This window comes from Bubalus kerabau, chromosome 6 (assembly GCF_029407905.1).
Source record: "Bubalus kerabau isolate K-KA32 ecotype Philippines breed swamp buffalo chromosome 6, PCC_UOA_SB_1v2, whole genome shotgun sequence".
Taxonomy (NCBI): Eukaryota; Metazoa; Chordata; class Mammalia; order Artiodactyla; family Bovidae; genus Bubalus; species Bubalus kerabau.
The window spans coordinates 28,582,258-28,597,590 of record NC_073629.1 but is presented as its reverse complement, the minus strand read 5'-3'; the positions used below and the strand labels follow the sequence as shown (position 1 = coordinate 28,597,590).

The following is a 15,333-nucleotide window of genomic DNA, read 5'->3' as shown; positions in this document are numbered from 1 at the left end:
TAATTAAAGGGCAGGAGGGCCAAGGGGTATAAACACTTGTGTGTCCAGTTCTCAGCAGAGGAGGTGGCAGCAGCGTTCAGGGGTAATCATATTTGCATCTCTGGGACTCACATGAATGAGTTCCAGCATTACTGCAAACACTCCTGACTGTTGGTCACATGGAAGTCAGTTTATCTCCCAAGTCCAGTGACACCCACACATCCAGGAAGCTGTCGCAGTGTTGACTGTCCTGGGAAAAAGTAGCAATCAGGTCAAATCAAGGTCATCCATTTCTTTCCCAGGGTGGGATTTTCCCAATGAGCTGAATCAATTTTCATTGTGGATCCTTCATTTTAGAGTTTTCTCAAAGACCCGATTCCAGCCTAAAATGCGTCTACTGGGTAGCACACCTTAAGGGGCAGGAGCTGGGGTGGCTGTGGTACCCAGGCTCCTTTCACTGGCTGCGTCCTCTGGGTCTTTACTGCTGGCTCACCCTCTCTACCACCCCTGTCCCTACCGAACTCTCCTTCCTCAGCCTCTCTGTTCACCCTCTTTCCTTTGCCATTGGTCCAGAGCCTCAGCCACCGTTAACCTTAGCCCAGCCTTGCCCTCTACCTGCCTCCATCCTTCTGTACTACACAGAAGTGTATTCACTTCCATGGTGGCTGGCGTGCCTGTGGGCTAAGTCATTTCAGTCGTATCCAATTCTTTGTGACCCTGTGGACTATAGCCCACGAGGCTTCTGTGTCCATGGGATTCTCCAGGCAAGAACACTGGAGTGCGTTGCCGTGCCCTCCTTCAGGGGCTCTTCCCCACCCAGGGATCGAACCTGCATCTCCAGCAGCTTCTGCATTGCAGGTGGATTCTTTATCATTGAGCCACCGAGGACCACAAACTGAGTGGCTTGAAACAATTTCCTCTGAGTTCTGGAGGTTAGAAAGCCAAAATTGAGGTGTTGGCAGGGCCATGTTTTCTCTGCACCCAGAAAGAGGCCTTCCTTGCTCCTCCTGGCTTCTGGCAGCTGCCTTCAGTCCTTGGTGCTCTTCCCCTGCAACCCCATTGCTCTTGTCGTAGCCACTTAGGAGGATTGTTGAACACCAGTCTGTTTCTGCCTGTGATGCTTTCTTCCACAAGGTTTGACCATCATTCATCTTTTAAGACTCGGCTCAGACTCAGCTCTGCCTTCTCTGTGGATCCTCACCTGAAACCCTTCCACTCAAATGCTCTGTCTCAGCCCCGGGTCACTCAGTGTACTTACCTGTTCAGGTGGTTGTCATCATTGATGGGATTGTGAGCCCCATGAGGTGTCATTCACATCCATCCCAGAACTTGGGACTCAGTGGGTGTTCACAATTTCTATTAATACTTGCCTGTGGATGGAGTTGTGAAGGCTGGTCATTAAGATCTTTCTGAATGTCAGCGTCTATAATTGGCTGGCAAGATAATGAAAATTGACCCTGAAAGGGGGCTTTGTGGATTTCACTCTGTGGTCAGAACACTGTCTGTCCAATGCCTTCCTGTTAGTGGGGTTTTTCTGTTGTTGCTGTTGTTCAGTCACTAGGTCGTGTCTGACTCTTGGCAACCCCATGGACTGCGGCACATCAGGCTCCCCCGTCCTTCACTATCTCCTGGAGTTTGCTTAAATTCACGTCCATTGAGTCATTGACTGGTTTGATCTACTTGCTGTCCAAGGGACTCTCAAGAGTCTTCTCCAGCACCACAGTCGGAAAGCATTATCGACAGCAAAGCTAGCGTTTGTGTGGGGCAATAGCATGTAAGAAATGCTTTCTTGTTTTTCACACGCTGGGAAAGCTGTTTTTGTTGACAAGCTAAAGGAAGCAATTAACATTTGAACAGAGGTGGCTAAAACCGGTGCAAGGCTTCCCCACCTGACCCTGTCAGACCCTTTCTCTTTGCTCTGGGAGAAGATTAAAGCTGCAAAGTGTGCCTCTGATGAGTGAGCTCTAAAGCCTTAATATTTCTGATTTTAATAGCATGTGCTAGATTAAGGAGATCAAACCAGTCAATCCTAAAGGAAATCAACCTTGAATATTCATTGGAAGGACTGATGCTGAAGCTGAAGCTCCAGTACTTTGGCTACCTGATGCCAAGAGCCAACTTATCGGAAAAGACCCTGATGCTGGGAAAGATTGAAGGCAGAAGGAAAAGGGAACTACAGAGGATGAGATGGTTGGATGGTATCATTGACTCAATGGACGTGACTTTGAGCAAACTCCGGGAGATGGTGAAGGACAGGGAAGCCTGGCATGCTGCAGTCCATGGGGTCACAAAGAGTTGGACACAACTGAGCGACTGAACAAAACACCAAGATTAATTGCGGAAGTCCCAGTCAAATCCAAGGAAAAGTGAATGAACAGGAAATAGACAACTCTGTACTGGGTGTCGGGGGGGCGCGGGGCAATGCTTTTTTTTAACATCTCAGACCCTTATCTGCAAAATAGGAAGGTTAAAAGGGAGATTTATGTCCACAATTGTTTTCTTCTAGTATTTGTTGGACATTCACAAGAAAAAGGGGCTTGGGTGTGGAAGGAAGTGGGTGGAGGGGGGTGCGGGTGGCCAGTGGACCAGTGGGTAGAACTTAAAATAAGGTCATTTTAGTACAGAGTGAGAGTACATTTTCTTATCAAGCATAGGCTGAATGATTTCTAGGGTATTTTAAAGAGCTGGTGCTTGGATTGGAAGTTGGGACTAGATGGACTCTGATTTCTCTAATTCTTGAGTCTATGATTAGGTGGGTGAACACTGAAACTCTCTTCATTTCTAAAATGTTGTGGTTTGATGTAAGTAGAGATTGAGTCATGCTTTGATGTTCAGGAATGGGGTGAATATTTTAGCCAACAAACAACCCTACCCCTCGCTACAAAATACTCATATTCCTTAGTAATATGATAATGCTTTATATTCATATAATCCTTTATAGTTTATAGACTCTTTCACTGGCAGGTTTTCATTTGCTTTTGTCAACAACCAAATGCAATAGTTGGTATTCTCTCTCCATCATCAGCCAGTTAACAGGCCAAAAAAGGGAAAATGACTTACACAGTTTACAGAGCAACAGGATCAGAACTGGAATCCAGGCCCTCTGACTCCAAGTCAGTGCATTGTCTATGTTGTATACTAGGATGACTCCCTGAAGCTATAGTTTTGATTTTTCAGAAAGCTGAGAGTTGGCAGCAAATACTGCATAAAAACAGAGAGTAGCCTGACTTTATAGTCTGAGTCCCTAAGGAAGACAGTACAGAGGGGACCGGTGTTCATGGTGCCCACGTGTTGGCCCTTGATGGGAAGGGTCATCCAGGTGCACACAGGAGACAGATTGGCCGCCACAGTAAACCTGGACAGGTAAGCTCACGGTGCTACCATTCATAAGCCATTTGCTTTAGGTCAGGACCTTAAAGTTTATTATCTCATTTAATCTTTAAAACAAACCTAAACCAGGCAGGCAACTTCCTCTTGGGAAATAGGAAAGTGGAGGGCAGACTCTGAGTCTCCAACATTTTTCCTGATTTAGTGCCAACTGTTGAAGTCTTAGGAAGTCATTGACTTTGGAATTGTCCCCATTGACATTTATACTTACGAGACAATTTACCATGGGTGACTCCAGTCCCAGGTCAGACCTGTATGTTTGGATCTGTCACTAGAATTTCTGACTAGCTGCCTGCACTGGGCTTGCACACGTCACTTCATTAACCTTTTAGTCATACATTTTATACAAATGAGCATGTTATAGGCTGTTCCCAGGTGTCACCAGTGGTAAAGAACCTGCCTGCCAGTTCAGGAGACGTAAGAGATGTGGGTTTGACCCCTGTGTTGGGAAGATCCCCTGGAGGAGGGCATGGCAACCCATTCCAGTATTCTTGCCTGGAGAATCCCATGGACAGAGGAGCCTGAAGGGCTACTGTCCATAGGGTCTCAAAGAGTCAGACACAACTGAGCAACTTAGCATGCATGCGTACCATGTTACAGCGAGATTGTCTTATGGTGTTATAGTCTCATCTTACAGATGAAGAATCTGGGGTGGGGAGAAATGAGTTAATTTGTTCAAGGCCAGAGAATAATGGAAGAGTCAGGGGTCATGCTCTCTGGGTCCCAAGCCCACACCAATTTGCAGTGTGCATTCTTCTCCCCCTATCAGAGAGCATGTGGAGGCTGCAGAGGTGTAGATACACAGGACATGAATTTGGTTTTTTCAGAATTTATTTTTTGAAGGCATGTCTTTCAGAGTTTTATGAACTAAAATGTGAATTGTGTTCAGAGGTGCTCTCTTGGTGTTTTAGAAATGTAGCATGTAGGTGGAGCTGTCTTCTCCATTGCCATGGCACTTGTGTGATGGTTATCACTGACACTGGAAGATGTTTTATGGCTGATTAGATGCAGCATTTCATATTCCACCTTCTTTGTCCTGAAAAGAAAATAGGCCAGTAAGGCAAGGGTGAGTTGCAGATTCCACTGTGGATGTTGAATTCCCTCAGACATCTGTGCTGATCCATCGCTGCCCTGTCTTGTCCACAGGCTCAAGTTTGGACCAAGTAGTGTTGGGGGGCTAACTTTCCCATTGGGAACGATATCAGCTACTTCTGGTCCTGATCATGGGTATTCCATCGTCTATGTTGTCCTTTCCTAGGCCCATTTGGGATTCCTGTACTTGCTTTTTTCTCTTTAAGTTATTTTTTTAACTTTTGGCTGGTTCTTCGTTGCTGCACGGGCTTTTCTCTCATTGCGGTGTGCGGGCTTTTCATTGCAGTGGCTTCTCGTGTTGCAGAGCACAGGCTCTAGGGCGCACAGACTTTAGTAGTTGTGGCTCCTGGGCTCTAGGCTCAATAGTTGTGGTGTGAGATCTTCCTGAACCAGAGATCAAAACCCTGTCTTCCGCATTGGCAGGAGGAATCTTTACCCCTGAGCCACGAAGCCCGGTACTTGTGTCTTTATGTGCAGGTCTCAAGTGAATTTCTGTTACGAGCTGTGTGTATCTATGGGCTGTTTTCCCCACATATATGCAGTCTGTGAAGACAGGTATTTCCCTGGGTAGTGACTTGGGAGGTGTATTAAAATGCAGTAATTACTGAGCTCAGAGCTCCATATCTTGGGAAAGTGCTCCTTGCCATGAGGTTTTGGTGGGGCCCTGTCCACAATCAGCCTGGATGTCAGGCTCCACCTGATGATTACAGGGTTTCTGCATGAGGACTGTTTAGCCAGGTTACTGCCTTTTGTCTCTGACTGTGATGGTGATAAGAGAGGCGGCACTTTTCTCACCAACTTGGTTTTTCTTGCCTCCCTCCTTCTCCTGAAATGATCTCGTCGAGACTGGGACTAGTTGAAGGGTTTACTTTTGTTCATCTCTGAAGCCCCTTTGCTTCTAAAACTCCATGGTTTTAGGAAATACATGCTCAGAATTGATCCTGTACTTCTGGCAGGTCTAGGGTTTTCTCAATGAGCAGGCTGGGCCAACGAGTACTGTGCACTGTGGGGAAGCCACGAAAGGTGTCTCCCTGTGCGGGGAGATGGGGGGAGACTTGCACAGGCTTGCTGGAGAGACAGCCTAGCACTTGAGACTCTCCTGAGAGATTAGTGGGGTCCGGAGGGTTGGAAAGGTTTCCTGAAAGAAGTCAGCTCTCCTTTGGCCCTGCGAGATGCTACATTTGAAAGATGCTAAGGATGGTGCTAGTGGTAAAGAACCTGACTGCCAGTGCAGGAGATGGAAGAGACTCAAGTTCGATCCCTCGGTCAGGAAGATCCCCTGGAGGATGGCATGACCACCCACACCAGTATTCTTGCTTGGAGAATCCCATGAACAGAGGGGCCTGGCTCTACAATTCATAGGTTTGCACAGAGTCATACACAACTAAAGCGATTTAGCACGCACACAAGGAGCAGAGGCAGGTGGCTTCTGAACCCCCACACTGGCTGAGGGCAGGGGGTGCTCCTGCATCCTGGCCTTGTGGGGCCATGACCTAGACCGATGCCGGGGTGCAGGGTGTCCCCTCAGTAGGTGCCAAAAGATACATTAGTCATGGATTTCTTTTATCCTGGTTATCGAACAAACTCAACTAATTCAGAGCATGAATCAGGAGCCAGAATAGAAACGAAAAAGACTTCACATTTGGGGTTGAAATTGACATCAGACTGTTGTACTGGAGCGAGTGTCTCTTAGTCTGAGTAGAGCTCCTCACTCAGGTGCCTCAAAGCTCATTTTTTCTGTTTACTCTAACGTTGAATGTGTACAGGGACAGAGGGTGATGGCCCGAGGCAGCGAGGTTAACAGCAACTAGGAATGACTTTGATAGCCAGTTGTGAGGGAGAATATGGAGAAGAACGTGGCGTGGACATGGGCACAGAGCTCTGCCCCCTAATGGGGTCTGACACCTTTGCTCTGATAAGCAGGCGGCACAGCCCAGTGCTTAATGCAAGTGATGATCATGCTGACTCGCCAGCAAGACTCCGTTCATGTATCACATAGTTTGCTGTCTTTGAAAAGATGAGGAAAGACAGACTGGATTTTAATCCAAATCTCAGCTTTGTGGGTTTTTTTTTTTTTTTTTTTCCATTTTTAGCTTCCACTTTAGCTGTCACCTTGTGGGCAGGGGTTGGGGTGGGGATGGAGAGCAGGTCCACAGTTGCTTCTGGGGCTTTCTGGAGCCTCTGTTGAGATGGGGCTGGAGGAGGAGAATGCCACCTGTCCCGTGTTAGCTGTCTGGACCCTGAGCCCTCCCTAGGCCGCCCTGGGCTCTGGCATGACTCTGGCATGATGCTGGCTGTGGACTTGCCCGGCTTGGAGAGCATCATGCTGGAAGCCCCCTTCCATAGCTGGGCATGGGCAGACACCCTTTCTCTGGGTGACATGGTGGTTTGGGGGGCAGAGAGGTTGGAAAATATGGCCACTGGGCTCCAGTCCAGCCATTCCTTCTCCTCCTCCCAGGCCCCAGCTGAGTTAGTGTGATGATCTGGGCTCCTCCTTGCGGGCTGGCCGAACAAAAAAGCCAAACCCCTCAACCACAGAGGGTTTGCTTTGAAGACAGGCCTGAGAATAACCAAGTTTTAAATCTTGATCAGGGGATACTTCTGTGCTGGAATCCAGGCCTCTTGAGATGTGTCTGTGTCAGCACAGGAGTGTGGGGTGGAGTGGTCTGCAGGCCGAGAATCTGTGTGTGTGAACAGACCTGTGTCTGTGTGGAGGGGCTCCTCATCTCTAAAAAGCCCAGAGACTTTGGAAAAGCAGCGCCTGGGCAGGGGCACAAGGTACACAGGAGCTCCGGAGCATTTGTCTATGACGAGTGACCAGGTCAGTCTAGGATGGAGCAGGTGTGCCCTGCCTCGGGTGGAAGGAGTGACAGGGAGGACCTTGGCCATGCTGAGCCAGGGATCTGCTGGGCAGGGGCGTCTGTGGAAGCCGGGAAGTCTTGTGCACAAAGATCTGTGACACACAAACCTCAAGGGCCACTTGACTTCTTCAGGAAGCCCACCCAGGTGCCCACCCAAGTCCTGGGTGGTTAGAAGCCCTCCTCTGTGCTTCCTCAGCTCCTGTGCATTCCAGTTGGTGGTCACAGAGCTTCCGTTCCACTTCCATTAGCAAGGAGAAGTTCCTCCCACCCTATCTTTGCATTCCCAGGACTTGACTGAGGTGGGTACTTAAATATGAACATGATGAGTGGGCGACTGAGAAACGAAATGACTAGGGCTTTTGAATGTGGGTTTGCTCTTAGGAATCTTATTCTTCTGTTACTGGAAGTTGATCTTGCCACTTCTCCCCAGCCCTGCATGAATGTGCATATCTAGGTTGATACTAAGCCTGGACTGAATGCAGATCACAGATCAAGGCCCTGTGTGGGGATATGAGTCAGAAAGTACTGCTGTGACTCAGCCCTCAAGGAGGTTAGCTGATTGACGTCTAGACTGTTTTACAATTCCCATGTTAAACTCTGGGGACATGACCCCAACGGGAGCTGAGGACTAGATTGACAGTGTCAGACTGATGGGTTAGGGGCTCTCTTGTCTTGGTGTGAAGATCCCTGAGCCAGTTGGAGAGGTGTAGCAGGCAATGGAATCCTCTAGGAATTAAAGGCAGTTGTGTCCTGGTGTCCAGGCTATTGTAAATAATCCTTATAAGTGCATCTACTTCAGCGGTGAAGAGTCTGCCTTCGATGCCAGAGCTGCAGGAGACTTGAGTTCGATCCCTGGGTTGGGAAGATCCCCTGGAGGAGGAAATGGCAACCCACTCCAGTATTCTGGCCTGGAGAATGGACAGAGGAGCCTGGTGGGCAAAAGTCCATAGCGTCTCAAAGAGTCGGACACGACTGAAATGACTTAACACAAGCACTTAGGAGGGAACCAGAAAGACAAATATAAAGTGCAGAATACAAATAACTGTGACCGTCTAAGAGACCTGGAGAGGTTGGTACATACGTACACTGTCCTACAGTGGCCACACATCTGGGAGAAGGAGCACAGGTTAGAGGCTGGAGATTCAGATTGAAGTTCCAGTGCTACTGTTCGGCAGTTGTTATCCTGCCTGCAGGTCATAGATTTTTGAGCCTTGGTTTTCTTCCCTTGAATGATTGTGAGTGTCAGGTGAGATGAGGTATGTAAAATCCCTGGCTGTGTTAGTATAGGTCACTCTTTGGGGAGCGTCCCACATCTGTGACTAAGAACCTGTTCTTTTGCGACTAATACCAAGGATGGGTGCCCCAGCGCCCCTACCCCACCCTGCCACCTCTTCTCTGCTCCTCCACTACTCGCAGAGGGGCCAAGCAAAGGACGGGTTAGAGATCTCAGGACCCTGGCAGGGAGAGTCCCCTTCACATACCTTCTTGGAGGGATGGAGGCGGCAACTCATGGAGCTGGAGGACTTGCAGACCAAGAACGAGGGAGGTCTCAGCTGAGACCTCAGGGGAGGGAAAAGGGTCTTACTTCCTCTGAAAGAGAGTGTTCTCGCAGGCCTGGAATGGGTGGGACTAAGAGAAGGAGGTGTCTGTAGCTAGCGTCTTTCCAGTGCATCTGCTCTGTGCAGGTGTTGTCTGAGCTATAGGAAACTGAAAACCCTACCTTCCTTCCCCTGGGGGCAATGAGGTGTATGTGGAGACACTGCTCTGGAACCTGAGAAACTTAGTCTATACTCTGTAGCTCTTAATCTATACTCAGCAGCTCTAAGGGCATCTGTAAGTCTCTTGACCTTTTGGGGGGTCCTTAGTTTGCTCTTCTGTAAACTGGAAAAATGAGGCTAGTTCTGTGTAGACTAAACAAATCTAAATGAGAAGTTGTAACATTCCCTTCTCACCTGTTGGCTACATTTGATGTGGCTAATGATGTGGCCTGGGAGAAGACAGAGAATCCAGTGGACGATGGGGCTTAGTTTCGTCTTTAAATTTTCATCCTGGAGACAAAAGATGTGGTGAAACCCAGGAGCCTTCTGTATGAGGCTATCTTTGGTGTTTTATTATTTTACCTGACTCCAAAATATGATTTTTTTTTTTTTTCACATAGGAGCTACTGGGAAAAAAAACTGCATTAATTTTACCTTCTTTTCTCAGTATCCAGCGAGCAGCATTGGTGGTTCTGGAAAATTACTATAAAGATTTCACCATCTATAACCCCAACCTCCTAACAGCCTCCAAATTCCGAGCAGCCAAGCACATGGCCGGGCTGAAAGTCTACAATGTAGATGGTATGTGCCTTGAAGTGGTGTCTCTGGTGGGTGTGGGAGCAGGTGGACAACTGCATAGATTAAATTCTGTTCCATTTGGTTCTGTTCCTCTCACAGTCTGCTTTTATGGTACATGCTCATGTCAGAACAATTTTTTCTTTTCCTCTTTTTTTCTTTTTTTTTGCTGGCAAACATATTTTTACAGAAATGTTGATTTACAGTCTACATGTGTGGGAGTTTCATTCATCTTGAGGTTTTATGAAAACTACGTGATGTAGTTTTTCTGCCTCTTGCTGTGAACATCATACATTGGAAGGTCATAGGAAAGCCTGCTTTTCAAAATTTGGATAAATTACCAGAAGATTCAGCTACCCCAGTCTGTTAAGACTGTAACTCCCAGTTCAGGCATCTGGTGAGGTTCTTACAGGCGTTTCTCAGTCCTGGCTGGGAGCTGGGGTTGAGTGGGTGGAGGGAGGCCAGAGGCGAGGGTGGGGACATCAGAGCTGTGTTTCAGGCCATCAGAAGGGTAAGTGCAAGAAAAGGACACCTTGGGTCAGGGCAAGAGCTTTGCAGCCTAGAAGAGGATCATGTTGTAAACAAGTCAAGTCATTTATAGGTGGTGTCAGTTTGGGTGACAATATCCTGCCTGGTTTTTTTTTTTTTTTTAATCCTTTTGGCTACATGAGATGTTCACTCTCCTGTGAATCCTAAAGGATTGGTAAGTTTCACCTGTGATCTGAAAACTTGGTGCAGAATCCCATTAGCCAGCCAAGCCATTAAGTAGATACTACATAAGAAAGCATGCGATCTGCCTTGTCCTTCTGAAAAGTTCAGGCGATCCATGGTCAGGGCTATGAGACCAGGAGTTCTAGGTCTTTATTAATGAACATGACATTTTGCAAGCCCCAAGCATGGGTCTTTTCTGTAACAGTTGTGGTTTCCATGACACTCCAGCGGGAGCATGGTCAGTGTCTCTGCGGGCATTGACTCTTCAGCAGGAGCATGGTCATTGTCTCTGGGCGTTGACTCTTTTCTCTGTCCTTTTCTCCCCATCCCTTTCATTCTCTCCCATTGTCTCATCGCTGAAATGCATGTTCCAGCTGCTCTGATGGCCAAACTGGAACTTCCTGTGACAGATGGTAAATAACATCTTCAGCACACTCTGTTATTACGGGTCAGCATTTTAATTGTCAAGCGTTTTTCATCTCCTATGGAGTTTTTTTTTTTTTTTCCATTTCCGTTCATCAGATTGGGGTTTCAGGAGACTGCCTTCTTCTTGTGAGCATTTTGAGCACAGAGCAGGGGTCATGTTCATCTTTCTGGGAGGTTACCTTTGGGATTTGTATATGGGCTTCACAGGGGTTGGGCAGACGGTACTGACAGCCTGTAGACTTGTTTTCTGCTGTTTCTCACCCCAAGGCATTAAAACTGTCCTTCCTCCACCGTCCTTTCCCCCAAAGGCCCCAGTAACAACGCCACTGGTCAGTCCCGGGCGATGATCGCCGCAGCTGCTCGGCGCAGGGACTCGAGTCACAACGAGTTGTATTACGAGGAGGCGGAACATGAGCGGCGGGTGAAGAAGCGGAGAGCAAGGTACACTGCCCAGCCCCCACACCAGCACCCCGACCAGACTTTCTTTTTGAATGTACACCGACTCTTTTTTTAAAATTTATTTTACTGAAATGTAGTTGATTTACAATGTCATGTTAATTTCTACTGTATAGCAAAGTGATTGTTATACACACATAGACATTCTTTTTGTATTTTTTCTGTTATGGTTTATCATGAGATTTTGAATATAATTTCCTGTGCCATTCAATGGGACCTTGTTGTTTATCCATCCTACATATAATGTGCACGCGTGTTAAGTCGCTCCAGTCATGTCTGACTCTGCGACCCCATGGACGGTGGCCCACCACGTTCTTCTGTCCATGGGATTCTCCAGGCCAGAATACTGGAGTGGGTTGCCATCCCCTCTTCCAGGTTCAGTTCAGTCCAGGGGAATCTTCCCAAACCAAGGGATCAAACTGGGTCTCCTGCCCTGAGGCGGATTCTTTATCTTCTGAGCCAACAGGGAAGTCTTCCTACGAATAATCAGTTCAGTCCCTCAGTCGTGTCCGACTCTTTGCGACCCCATGAATCACAGCACGCCAGGCCTCCCTATCCAACACCAACTCCCGGAGTTCACTCAGACTCACGTCCATCGAGTCAGTGATGCCATCCAGCCATCTCATCCTCTGTCGTTCCCCTTCTCCTCCTGCCCCCAATCCCTCCCAGCATCAGAGTCTTTTCCAATGAGTCAACTCTTCGCATGAGGTGGCCAAAGTACTGGAGTTTCAGCTTTAGCATCATTCCTTCCAAAGAACACCCAGGGCTGATCTCCTTCAGAATGGACTGGTTGGATCTCCTTGCAGTCCAAGGGACTCTCAAGAGTCTTCTCCAACACCACAGTTCGAAAGCATCAATTCTTCAGCGCTCAGCTTTCTTCCCAGTCCAATTCTCACATCCATACATGACCACTGGGAAAACCATAGCCTTGACTAGCCGGACCTTTGTTGGCAAAGTAATGTCTCTGCTTTTGAATATGCTATCTAGGTTGGTCATAACTTTCCTTCCAAGGAGTAAGCGTCTTTTAATTTCATGGCTACAGTCACCATCTGCAGTGATTTTGGAGCCCAAAAAAATAAAGTCTGACACTTTATTATCCTACATATAATAGTTTGCATCTAATCTCAAACTCCCCATCTGTCCCTCATCTACCTCCCTCCCTCCCTCCCTTTTGGCAATCAAAAGTCTGTTCTCTTAAGACTTTGTTTTTTTTTTTAACCAGAATGAAATTTCAGTTTATAAACACAACCTGCTTGGGCCTTTGGAGGGAATCTCACTCCAGTGTTTCTCAAACTTTAGCATGCAAAAGCATCACCAGGAGGACTTGTTAAAACACAGGTCTCAGGTTCCGGCCCTACCCTCACAGGTTACTTACTTTCCAGTAGGTCTAGAGTGGGGCCCACCCAAGAATTTACATTTCTTAAAAATTCCCAACTGATGATGAAGTTGCTGGCCTTCCGCCCACACTTTGACTGGCCCGCCCTCTATCCCCAGGCCCTTGCTGGTTTTCAAGAGCTGATCACTTTAGCTGAAGTGGACAAAGATGGTTTTCATCATACGTGCTGCCTTCCTTCTTTGTTCCCTGGGGCTGCTGGTGTGGGCGGCTGGATGGAGAGGATGCAGCTCTGGTTCTCCATAAAGCTGCTTCTGTACCATGAGCCACCCCTCAGTGCATGCAGAGTCTTTTGTAGCCACAGTCTGAGGGGCCTTAAAACTCTTTTCATCTCACCCTTCGTTGTAGTGAGTCTCCCAAGCAAATTAGTGGCAGAATTGAGATTAGGAGTCATCTCCGCAGTCCACTCTTCTTCCTCCTCACCCAGGAGCCCCCATTCCGCGTATTACTTTTGCCTTTGTCTTCCTTTCCCCTTCCCTCACCTCCCTATTGTCTGGGGTGACGCCTGAGGATGGGAGCCTTGGGCCAGCTGGCGGCTGACTAGGAGTCCTCCTCCCACGTCCTGTGTGACTCTATTCTCAAGCCCCGCACTGCTGTCTGAGTACCATGTTTTATCGCCTCCAGGCTGGTGGTCGCAGTGGAGGAGGCCTTCATCCACATCCAGCGTCTCCAGGCTGAGGAGCAGCAGAAAGCCCCAGGGGAGGTGATGGACCCCAGGGAGGCTGCCCAAGCCATCTTCCCCTCCATGGCCCGGGCTCTGCAGAAGTACCTGCGTACCACTCGGCAGCAGAACTACCACAGCATGGAGAGCATTCTGCAGCACCTGGCCTTCTGCATCACCCACAGCATGACCCCAAAGGTGCGTCTTGGTGCCGAGCTTGCAAGTCCCATTTTAGGGTGTTGTCAGGAATGATAAAATCAAAGGTTTCTCACTTATTTTATGTTATTTTGGTGCAGTTGGGTTTTTTTTCCTTTTTAAAAAAATTTATTAATTTTTTAGTTGAAGGATAGTTGCTTTACAGAACTGTGTTGGTTTCTGCCAAACATCAACATGAATGAGCCATAGGTATCCATATGTCCCCTCCCTATTAAACCTCCCTCCCCGTCCCACCCCTCTAGGTAGTTGCAGAGTCCCAGTTTGAGTTCCCTGAGTCATAGAGCAAATTCCCATTGGCTGTCTATTTTACATACGGTAATGTATGTTTTCATGTTACTCTCTCCATATATCCCACCCTCCTTCCCGGGTACAGTTGTTTTTTAAATGTGCCTTTGAATTGAAGGCTTCTGGATTCAAGCAGAGGAAAGACGTGCACTTAGAAACAGCCCAGGTAGTAATTCAGGGTACTCTGTATATCCTGGGTGGGCCTGAGCTGATTTGTTCTAACCTGGCACCTCCCTCAACTAGTGGGAAACCTTGGGCCAAGAGCTTAATGGCTCTGTACCTCAGTTTCCTAGTCTGTAAGTTGGGGATAATACTAATGTCTACCTCATGGGGTTGCTGTGAGAACTAAAAGAGTTCATTCCTGTGAAGTGCTTAAAACAGCATCTGTCATAATGTAAGGACCAAATAGCCATTATCATCAGGGGTAGAAACCATGCTCTCACTTTGGTGTTTTGGCTGTTGGGGGGTTAGTTTTACTAAGTGATCTTCTGGACCATTATGACATGAGCATGCTTTTGGGGATGATGCAAAAACAGCCATGTGTCTAATAGAGGGCCGTGGCCAAGGAGGCAGAATAAAGTGTTCCGCCAATGACCTCTTCAAACAGAAGTGGATTCAGATCCTAAGTCCACCACCTAATTGGTTTGTGACTTTGCCTAAATTACTCTACACTTGTTCCCTCTTTTATAAAATGGAGCTAATAATAGTATCTACCTGATAGGATCATGGTATGAGAATTATATTAAATATGGCAGCACGACATGTAAATCACGTGGTAGAGAGTAAATGAGCGTGGCATACGGTTTGCATGTAACACTGCTGATGATATTATTGGTATGAAGGCCTGTGTTCATACATTGCCCCATTACATATACAGCTGCTGGATGCGCTGTCACTAACCTTATCAAAGCCTAGGAAAGCAATGTGGAGATGATCAGTAAGAAGCCATAACATTTTCCATAGTCTTTGGTTCACTAATCCCCCTCCTAGGAAAAGGACTTAGCACAGTCAATGATACACGCTAATGTATATGTGGATTATTTTGCAAAATACTCTTTATTAGCTCCAAACTGGAAATAACTTAAAAACAGAACAGTGGCTTGCAAATTATGGTATATCACCTCCTAAAATGTGGAAGAATCGATTAGAATATTAAGTTACAAAAAGCAGAATGCAAAACGTATGAGCACTGTGGTTGCACGTGACCACAGCATGTCTGCCTAAGCAGAGCGATAGCGCATACCACATAGAACGCAAGTGGTTGTTTTCCTTTTTCCTCAAGGTTTTTAAGTTGACTGGTTGCTTTCTTTCTCATTTAAAAAAAATAGTATACTTTTCCAAATTAAAACTAATAATCTTTATATAAAAATCCAAACATTAAAGAGAAGTGTAATATACGAAGTTTTCATCCCTGCCACCTAGACAGTTCTTACTAATATAAAGAATGGGTTTATATCCTTTCAGGGATGTGTGCGCTTAAAGCAGAAATGAACAAAACAACAAAAAACGGAAATGGGAATCTCATCCCATATA

The 15,333-nt window shown here is 47.1% G+C and overlaps 1 protein-coding gene across 5 annotated transcripts in view; it reads left to right on the top strand.

Annotated features, from left to right (window-relative positions):
- The window catches only part of VANGL1 (VANGL planar cell polarity protein 1), a 59,706-nt gene that overhangs the window by 34,963 nt on the left and 9,410 nt on the right, over positions 1-15,333 (top strand). For 3 of the 5 annotated variants that reach the window (XM_055584630.1, XM_055584627.1, XM_055584628.1), the window contains 4 exons: positions 9,525-9,658; positions 10,738-10,776; positions 11,098-11,230; positions 13,263-13,497. In XM_055584630.1, coding sequence (XP_055440605.1) covers positions 9,525-9,658; positions 10,738-10,776; positions 11,098-11,230; positions 13,263-13,497 — 541 coding nt within the window. The remainder of the gene's footprint in view (positions 1-9,524; positions 9,659-10,737; positions 10,777-11,097; positions 11,231-13,262; positions 13,498-15,333) is intronic. The other 2 variants (XM_055584631.1, XM_055584629.1) reach the window with 1 other exon arrangement.